The sequence below is a fragment of the Dufourea novaeangliae genome, unplaced genomic scaffold (assembly GCF_001272555.1).
Source record: "Dufourea novaeangliae isolate 0120121106 unplaced genomic scaffold, ASM127255v1 scaffold39, whole genome shotgun sequence".
Lineage (NCBI taxonomy): Eukaryota > Metazoa > Arthropoda > Insecta > Hymenoptera > Halictidae > Dufourea > Dufourea novaeangliae.
The window spans coordinates 1,088,482-1,098,953 of record NW_015373918.1 but is presented as its reverse complement, the minus strand read 5'-3'; the positions used below and the strand labels follow the sequence as shown (position 1 = coordinate 1,098,953).

The window sequence follows — 10,472 nt, the reverse complement described above, 5'->3', positions numbered from 1 at the left end:
CTCTCAATTCGAACAATTTGCAGAGCGATTAACCTAAATGAGGAAGTAGGAAGTACCAGGTACTCCCACTGTCGGTTCATCGTGTATCCAATATGATGGACGAACGTTCTATGACATGTTGTTTCTGACTATGTCAACGATAAACGACTGATAGAAAGGTGTGTTATCTGGTTGTTGAATGAAAATAAAAGGAACGGTCCGAACAAAGTTGCACATACCGTTCGATTAAGGAAAGACGGAAATCCTTTCGTTATGCAACCAGAATGGCGGACACGCGCGCTCCGTTTGAAGAAACAGAGAAATGTAACCTGTACAGTGAAGGTGTTGAATTGCTTCTTGCGGGATAGTGGGGTTGCGTGTCCCCCGTTTCTCCTATATAAAGTCACTACGCTTAGAATTCGTCTCGAGTTGATCTTTTATTCACGAAGCACTCATATGCGTCTATCAGAGGAACAATGGAGAAGCTCGTACGTGAGTCGTGTTGTCACCAACAATTGCACAGGCTGATTGCAAGGGATAATTTTTAACTTCAGCTTGCTAATTCCAGTAGAAAAATTCGTTTCTAGGCCTATGCTCGTTCAATAATTTTTTTCAGCCCTAAATTCCTCGAACGTTACTATTGTTTTCGTAATCACCTTATATTATGGCACTGTTTATTGTGATAATCGATGTCGATCGAGTGAAATTAAACGATCTTCCGTACTGGTGAAGATTATGAACATATTTCGGTTTTTAAGATTCTGATTCTGGCGATCACTGGTGTCTGCTTGGCTGGTGAAATAGGACTGGGAGACCACGGACTGAGCTTAGATGGAGGTCATGGACTGAGCTTTGGTGGAGGTCATGGATTGAGCTTAGGAGGAGGTCATGGATTGACATTGGGGGAGATTGCTGTGGGTCACGATGACCACGATATCGACCTGCAGGGAATTGGTCGGACCAGTTTGAATTTACCGGGTTATTTATGATTATTCTCGATAAGTCACCCCGGTCGGTATTAACATTGGTATTTTACGTTAGGTGGAGGAGGGTACGATTCTGAGATCGAGTTAGGAAGTCATGGAGGTGGGGGAGGACACATAAACTACATACCCATTGTGAAATCTATTGGTACGTAAGTTTAAACTGTAAACATCTTAAATAGTTATTTCAATTATGTTTAGTTTCATTTTTGTATGTTTCCATTATTTCGATTATAGTTCTTTATTAATATCAAAAGGTAGATTACATTCATTTCAAGATTTCTTAATCGTTTTCGAACTTGTTTATAATTTTGCGCAAATAACACAACGTTGAATGTAACTACAACAGGAGTACCGGTAGCAAAGCACGTTCCATTTGCCGTTCCGAGTCTACAAATCCAACAAGTTCCGCAAAGCTATGCAGTACCAGTGATCGTGCCTAGACCCGCCCCTTATCAGGTACGCAATTAAAACTCGATTGCTTCACCCAGAATACTTCATCAATTTAATTCGTCAATTTGAATTTCGTTGTTCCGCAGGTGGAAAAACCGGTGTTCACGAAGGTGGAGAAGAAGGTGCCCACTCCGGTCGAGAAGATCGTGCCCGTGAAAATCGAGAAGCGAGTACCGTTCCATGTGGTGAAACACATTCCTGTTCCGGTGGTGAAGCCTATCCCAATTAAGATTCCGATTTACAAAACGATCGTTCACAGTTACAAGAAGCACTGATCCCGCCGAGCTTTATTAATTGTTCTCTATTTATTCCTACAGGTTACAGTTTGTGATATTGTACATGAATGTTAATTGTTAATAAATGTGGTTAGCCACTGTAAACCGATCGTTTTACCTAATTTTAAACTATCTCCTCTTGATGAGTACAGAAAGCAGATATTAAGTATTACAAATTTCTCCGAAAGAATCATTAATTAGCACTGTAATGTATTCGAGCGAAATCACAAAATTGCTTGATTATACATGGGCCCATTCATTATGAAGATTTCATTAATGTATCAAGAATAATTTAGTAATTTCAGCTACAGGGTCCACAAATGAATTGTACATTGCAAGAATTATTCCGTTTTAATTAACTTAAACAGTTTACAAGATTCGGTATCGGAGACTGTATTTCACAAAATTAAGAACGGAATCTTCATTCACGTGCTTATAAATGAAGAAAATGTTGAAGTATCTATAGATTGTAATCAATTAATTGGCGACATTAATTGCACTTTTAAATACACGTCACGGTAGAACAGAATAACGGAAACATTCAACTATATTAAACGGTGTCAAACGTCGTTCTGACGGTCACAGTCACGAATCGAGGGTCCAGGGAAACACCGGGTTCCGATATTACGTTGACAACGTCACGATTATTGGTCAGAGTATCGCGACAATCGCGGTGGCAGGTATACACCGGAGAAAGGAGAACGTTCTCATAGAGAAAGCAATCACCGGTGATTGCTTTCCTCTGTCATTGACCTTCGTAAATTCGACTTCAAGATCGTGTGCCACAAAAAAAAAAGGTGCATTAACATGTAGACGGGGAATGTAACTGACGTGTATCAGACCTTTTACCATTCAAATTCTAAAGTACCATAAAGTGCCGTTTAATGTGTCATAAAAGTTGAAAGGAATCGTTGTTTCGTTTTTCGTAAAGGGATCATTGGAACAAGCAAAGATTTGATGGAAACGAATTTCAAAGTCGACTTTCACTCGGAGTTTTTCCGATCTCGGTAACCGGAAGCGATACGAACCGACGTTTAAGCAATCCTCGCGAGCGCATCGTTAACGCAAGAAACAATGAGGTAATTGTTGGATACCCGAGGTTCGTCTGGAACGGAAAGGATCCATTATCCTTCCGTCGGTTATCGCGACAGGATTGAGAGACGCGGACTCCCCTCCTACCAGCGATCGAACCGCAGAAGAATGAGGAAAGGAAGAAGCACTCGATGCGGAAGAAAATAAAAAAGAACGTGGCGAAAGTAAAGCGTAAAGATGATCTGCTTCCGTCGATCCGAACGATTACGAGAGGTTGGAAAAGGAGGAAGGGGGAACCTCGGATCAAGCACAATAGCAGTTAAGAGAAATGGGAGAATACTTTCTGGTGTATATGTATCTGCTTCTGTATTCTTCATTGTCCTGGAATCTAAGTAATTCATCGATGGCGAGTATTCTTGAAAACGGTAATAGTAACTTTATCTAGAAATTACGACATTTAATTAACATAATTTAGTCATTTATTTAACAGGAATCTAAATTCTGATCACGACGGCATTATATTATTTTATCGATTTTATGTATTTAGAGTGCGTATGACTATGAAATACACCGTACATAGAAAGTACAATCAGCAGTAATAAAAGTTTCATGTTATTTTCGATCTAATAAAACAACACGGAAACTGAACGGCCGTCGAATTCTAGATCCAGTAACCGAGCCTGCAAATACGTAAATTATCTATAATTTCCTTATAATCAGGAATTTTAACAGAAACACGATCTATAGAAATATCTCGGCGGAAAACATTTAAACGTAGGTCGAAAGTAGGGAGACCGAGCAATTGTCTTGAATTTCAAAAATGTTCCCCGATCTCGATCGAACGTGTCACCGGGTGAATGTAATTTCACTTGTTCGTTGATCGTGGCATCTCGTTCTACCGACGACACGCTCGTCGACGATCCATCAAATTATCCTGCAAGAAATCCTCGGAACCGGTAGTCTTAATTGCCCGCTCGTTCACGATGCAAAGAAGTGCAAGGACTCCTCCAACGGTGGCTTTCGCGTGTGCGCCTGTCCTTTCCACAGTCGGTTCTTTACGATAACGAGCATAATTCAGCGAGTCGCGCGGTGTGCATGTGCACAGATACAGGAACAAGAAACTTAGTCGAAAGAAATGCTCGTCGATGGAAGAAAAAAAAGTTCCACAGCGAAAGTAAAATCCAAAGTGGAGATCGGCGTGTCCCCTCGATTCGTGGAGTTCTAAGAGAGAGAGATAGCCGTGTTACTCCATTAAACATTAAAATATCTCCGTAAAAACACCGTCTCACTTGTTTCTACGGATCGATCGTTTGCACTGGGCCGTGACAACCCTTTAAACCCGGACCGCATCGATCGTGAGAATTAAGAGAATGTTCCCTAGGAGGAAACGGGGTGGCATTGTGAAAAATCCTTGTCGGGGAAACGATAGCGTCGTCGAACCCTCGCCTCTGGGAAATAACCGAATGTTCCCCCAGAGATCCTCCCAAGGGGGAGGAATGATAAAACAGAGAGGATGAAGCTTTCTGCTACGAGCATGGGGTGGGTAGGTCTGTACAGTTTTGTATAAAATGCTTCATTTATTTGGTGCGTTGTCACTGTCGTACTTCAGATTTATTTGTTAATCGATAACACGTCACCATCACTATTCTGGTCAATATTCTATTTATTGACAGTGTTGGAATTAAATACTTCGCATCAGTGTTTGTTTATTAGCACTACAACTACCAAGCAAGTCAAAATGACTTTTCAGTACATTCTTATAACGATGATTGAAATGTTATAAGAATACATGTCTCCGATCTTTTGCAACTTTCATTACGATATGAAAGTGACGAAATTATTTCATTTATTAATTTGTAAATTTTGCGTTTGTCGTCGGTAGTTCTAGTGTTAATTAGTAGTACTACACTGTCTTCATCTATCTGATACTTTCTCGCTAATTAAATATTTACACGCACTAAGCCCAGAGATTGACAAAACTAAGATAGTACCGTAATAATTCTCAATTACACGAAAGATCCTTATTTTAATCGTTCTTTAGGATTTTAAACCGCAGCGACGTCTTCAATGCTGGACTGAAACTAAATCAAGATAATTCTCCAATCAAAGGAAACAGGACACCCCGTTAATTTAATAATAATTCCGTTAATGTAATAATACTTCAAACCTACGAATGGCCATAAAAAATGACGACGTACTTTCACCTGATCAAAGGTGGAAGGTCACAACCCCGTTATACACGTTCTTTTCGATTCAAATCGGGAACAATGGGAATCGTGGGTGTCCAATTGAACTCTGATCCCCGGTGGATCTGCACAAACATAAAAATCTTCCATTAGTCCAATTTGTTACGGTGTCTTCGAGACTTTCCTGGCATTCGGAACGAAGAATTACCTTGTTGCATGCCGTGACACGCGACGTGTGCCCATGTCCAGTCGAAACGGTATATGTAACGATAAACAGGCAAACAAACCGGGGACGTTAAGTCGACAAGCTCGCTCGAGCGCCCTTCACCTTCGTCCAGGGTTCATTCGACGCAGTCAGTCCGGTTGAATAAGTTTAATGAGCGGAGCCGTGAATTGCTGGTATTTACATTCAATGCAAATGTTGCTCGTGCATCCAGCTCGCTGGAAATCCACACATACATAGGGAGCACTGCCCATCCCTTGGTTAACAGTACCGAAATCCAAGGCAAACTTTCCACCGTGAAATGATGGCTCACGGTTGCACGGTATTCTGTCCGGGGATATTAGCAGATTACATATTATCCACGTTCGCAGTTGCATTAACTTCTGATCTCGCTCACTCTCTCCTCCCCATCTCCAGGCATCTGGGATTAATATACACGCCAGCGGACAACCAAATTGCGTCGCTCTGCTTCCTATAGTAGGAGAGCCCGTTGAATAATTAAAGTCAAGGACGATGGGTGGAGAACCGAATTAGAATTAGAATGACTTGTTTATTCATTAATTCTACTTCTGTCCATGGTTCGCGCGTAATGGGATCGTGTGTCTGTTGGGGTATGAATAGTTCGTCGAAAATATACATGTTTGAGATATTACTATCTGTAGCGAATGTATACGAATAGTCGGGTAACGTTTGCAAAATTAAGTGGTGTTACTTCTTTATGAACGCAATTCTTAAAAACATCACACATTGACACGAATTAACGTCTAGGCTGCCGGGAGTATTCCTTTTGGGACATTGATAAAACTCAAAATTCAGGAAACAATTTTTCTTTCGGTTAAAGTAACTGACTTTGGGATTATCATTTCTTCTTTTCCTGATTATAGAAGGCTTTCGATAGTTTTTATTAGATTTTTTTACCATTTTCTTCATTGTTTTCATATGGTACGATAGCTTGCGAAACGAAAATGTCTTTCCACCCATGTTTATTACGACATTTTTTCATCACTTAATGAGTATCATCTACCCTAGAAGTTATGAATCCTTTTTTTGTATTATCCTGTATACATAAATTTTTGGCGAAATCACTGCTTTTTGTGACAAAATTCCGGCAGTCTAAGGTTAATGGATACTGCCAGAGGGATATAGGTCACTGTTGGAATATGTGAACACTTTTAAATAATGAAACGTTTGCATTTCAATGTTAATTATTCCAAGCACACCGATTTCCTTGAAAATGTACATAATATGAATTAATATACTTTTCTGGAGTTTCGAGAGTACTTGTGAACAATCAATCAACAGAACATGGTCTAACATCTAATGTATGCATACATAGTTCAGTCATTATCATAATCATGCTTCGCTCTCCTTAGACAATCTAACGAATTCCCAAGAAACTGAATGTTGTGAAGAAGTCGATGAAAGTATAGAACCACACACTTTCTGATCTAGTCTACGGGATCTACGCCCGGCATCGTACAAGATAAGCCACTCCGAAATCTGCTTTTACAGGAACAAAGATCACCGTAACCGATCGCTTTATCGCGGAGGTAGTCCTTTCACACGGCGAACGTGGCTTCAGACTTTCATTCCAATCCTACCGAAAAATTTGATCCGCTTTGAGTGTGTCTTTACTGAGAGCGTTCTTCACCTTCACTTCCGGTAATATCAAGATTCGCACGCAGACAAGTGCCCTGTCTCGAAAAAGAAATCGACCGACTGGTATTTCTTCTTTCAGTGGACCGAAACCGTCCGTTAAAGTTTCACGCCGAATCGTAGTAAGATTTTATTGTGAACGTATGCGTCGGTTTAACGAAATTCTTCAAACCCTGGATTACAAACATTTAATCGCAAATATTATCGAAGTATCCTATACCTGGTTGCTATGCACACGATTCGTCTCTGGAAATTTTCGCAACCGCACTAGGCGTTCACTTCCGGTAAATGGAGCGGCCGTGTAAATTTGCGGTCGCCTCTCGAATGCGCTTTTGATCTTTCGCTTTGTCGGTGACTTCCTTGCTGAATCGTCCACGCGAATTCCTGCGTACACGTGCTTCATTTTCGTAGCCGCAATGACGATTCATTTCTGAATTTGAATGAGTAATTGACCCCTGTATACCTGTCCCGTATTCTTCGGTTCAGCGAGCCATTCGATGGTAGATCTAGAACAAATATTGTCTTTAGCAATGTGTGTATGAATTTTTTTTACAGAGCGACAGGAAAATAATTTTTTTGGTATTGAGTAGACCAGTCTTTGTTTTATTTTATTTGGTTGAATTCTGGGGAAAATCTTTATCGTACCTGGTAAGAAGAGGTGAATTATTGTCTAGCTTTAGTTCCAGTAGACAATGCATGATTAGGAGATAATACAGGTCATTCGCTGCAATAACGACATAATTCAAAATCACGATTTCAGAGAAAACTAGTTTGAATGTATTGATCGCTATAGTTTTGTAAGTTTTAAAAAGTGCAGACAACAATCGTTCTTTCTGTACAAGTAACTCACAAACTGCAAATTTTGAGTTCTTTCATTGTTGCTGCAAATGAGGGATATCATGCAAGGAAACACGAATAGGTTCTTCTTACTGAGAAGAGTTAATATTCTTGTGCTTCTCCTAGCACAATTCAAATGATCAGTGCAAATATATAACACATTCTAATTGAAAGTGCATCCACGTCACAATTTATTATGTAATAGCTGCACACTAAAATATCCAGAGTCATAACAAGGTTGTAAAAATAATATTTTAAAAACTTAATGGACTATCTGTCATTATTAGGAAAATTATTCGAGGTTCTAACAATAATAATTCAAAATGTTAATAGACTATCTGAGACTATCGGGGTAATGGTATAGTTTCGAAGTAGCTTTGACCTAATAGCGACAAGATTCTTTCCTCGACGCAGAAGTCGTTCCACTGAACGGAGCCGCGTTACTCTAACGATGCGACACTTCGATACGTTGTACTTCCCGTGTTCCGCGGGTACGCGTAATCCTGACTTCCGGCGGCACTGTAGACGGTGGCGCGGCGGTGGTTCAATGAACCGCATGAAAAATGAAACGCCGATCCTTTCATATTCATCGTTCGCAGCGTAGAGTTCGTACGGAGGTTGCCGGGTGGTGAGACCTAGCTCAGTATATCCTGGAAAGGGTCGGGACTCTAGCGGAAGGAAACAGTGAAAGGTGGTGGAATCGATGTTAGTATATAAGCTCTGTATCTCATCGCCATAGACATTCAACGCTCGTACCTTGTGCACACGCAATTAACAAACATACCATCCCCCCCACACACCAATATCGCCAGCAGTCATGAATCAAATTGTAAGATCGTGTTCTGAAATGCCCGTATGACACAGGAGAATTTGGTTGTATCGATCAGCTCGAAAATACAGTCTAAATTTATCAGAAAATTGAATCTAAACGGAAAACGCTGCATTTCATGCTCTGTTGTCCTTTTTCTCTATCTCTATCTCTCTCTGTTTTGTCGCGATCGAAGTGCTGGACGGAGAAACGAACGACAGTGATTTACGGGTTACCATTTATCAATCGAATACGGATGATTAACGATCGAATGTTTACAGATTGCTTTCGTTTGTCTCGCGGTGTTCGCTTGCACGGTTTCCGCGAGCCATCTGGAGGAGGACCATGGACACTCGACCTACGAGGAGAAAACGAAGCATGTGGAGATACCGATCTATAAAAAATATGGTAAATATATTACAAATGTCTAGAATTCTTAATCGAGCTTTTGGCTATTTCGTAATGTATACTGACCATACTTTGACGACAAATTTTCAGCGATACCGATCCCTCATCCGGTGCCAGTTAGTGTACCTCAGAAGATCGAGATACCGATCCCTCAGCCACAAAACGTCCCCATTGAGATTCCTCAGCCTTACCCGGTCGAGGTGATCAAGCAGATTGAAATACCTGTAGAAAAACCGGAACCCGTTGTCGTGGAGAAACATGTAAGTATAATCTATAATCCCCGATTCGATCAATTCTACGATAATACCCATAGAAAATTTCACTGACGAGCAATTACGTATATCCAGGTACCGTTCGTGGTGGAGAAGCCGTATCCAGTCTACGTCGAGAAGAAATTCCCGATCCCAGTCGCCAAACCGTATCCAGTTCATGTTCCAATCTACAAGCACGTGTTCCATTACACCTCGAAGGGCAAGGGTTGGCACTAAGTTACTCGAGGATCCGTCAGGCGATTCGGCGCCGCACTTCGTCGGACTGATTATCGGTTAACCTGGAATCGACAACAAGCTTGATCATCGAGCAAACGTATTCGATTCATCCAAGTCCACCATCACTGGTGTTACATCAAAGTGATCGCCATCCATACAACGAATACGTGCCTCGTATCGACAATGTCGTCGACTACATCGTTTGCCAATGCTATCGTTACTATTGTAATTTTATACACTCGTTAAGTTTTGCCCGTGGTTTTAACTGACCCAGGTATCTTCCCTACCCTGTTTTTTGTTAATAAATGGTTTGAGAAAAACAGCAATGGCGTCAGTTTAATCGACGACTCGAGCGGAAACGAAGAGGTTTGTTCGGTAACAGGCGGACAGCAATGTTCGCGTGTGCACGCACCTCTTGTGGAGAACTCGATTAACCGACCGCGGAAGACAATCGAGGTTTACCCAGACGAGACGTTCGAAAAGAACACGGTATACTGGGTCGTGTTCGATCGGGATCCCTCTCTTCCTGTTCATCGATCGAACAATGGGGAAACGCGTAACCTTCCTACGCTGTTTCCTCGTGTTCCGGTGTTACGGATATCGGGTCTGGAAAGAAACCAGCCTGCTAGGCAGGAATTCTACGCGATCTTGATTCGCCATAATGAGCCCGAGAGCAGCGAGCACAGACGGCAACGTTCCTGCATCGAAACCACTTTTACTCGGGATACACTTTCACTGTTCCGCTCGCTGATACGGCGAATAGTATCGTGTACGATTCGAATCTTCCGAGCGAGTTCTCTTCCATGGCCACACCCCTTCCCCGTTCGTCTATGAAACAGAAATATAAATATATTCCCGGGTTTGCAGTTCGATCACTTCACGGCCTCGGGCGATAACGATCAACGCGCGCGTACTACCGTCTGGCCGTGGTTAGAATGCATTTCCAGATGTCCGGGTGAAGGTCCATTTGAAAGTTGGAACCGTTCCGCTGATGAAAGATGGAAATTCGATGCACTATGTTATTATGATGGATCGGGTGTCTGGTCACGTGAAAATCACCGGGGTGATTGACACTATCCCTTTGGTCATTTGGATTGTTCAATACTTTGACTGCTGTGTGAATCAAGTTTGGGTAACTTGAACT

The 10,472-nt window shown here is 41.5% G+C and overlaps 2 protein-coding genes across 2 annotated transcripts; both read left to right on the top strand.

The window, feature by feature from the left end:
* The first annotated feature begins 455 nt into the window (after positions 1–455).
* LOC107194365 lies at positions 456–1,690 on the top strand. Its single transcript, XM_015583983.1, has 5 exons — positions 456–467; positions 738–933; positions 1,021–1,110; positions 1,312–1,421; positions 1,502–1,690. The coding sequence occupies exons 1-5, from the start codon at positions 456–458 to the stop codon at positions 1,688–1,690; spliced, it is 597 nt and encodes a 198-aa protein (XP_015439469.1).
* A 6,751-nt stretch (positions 1,691–8,441) lies between these two features.
* Positions 8,442–9,328, top strand: LOC107194364 (MAGE-like protein 2). Its single transcript, XM_015583981.1, has 4 exons — positions 8,442–8,453; positions 8,714–8,840; positions 8,931–9,100; positions 9,188–9,328. Exons 1-4 carry the CDS (start codon positions 8,442–8,444, stop codon positions 9,326–9,328), a joined length of 450 nt encoding a protein of 149 aa, XP_015439467.1.
* Positions 9,329–10,472: the final 1,144 nt, after the last annotated feature.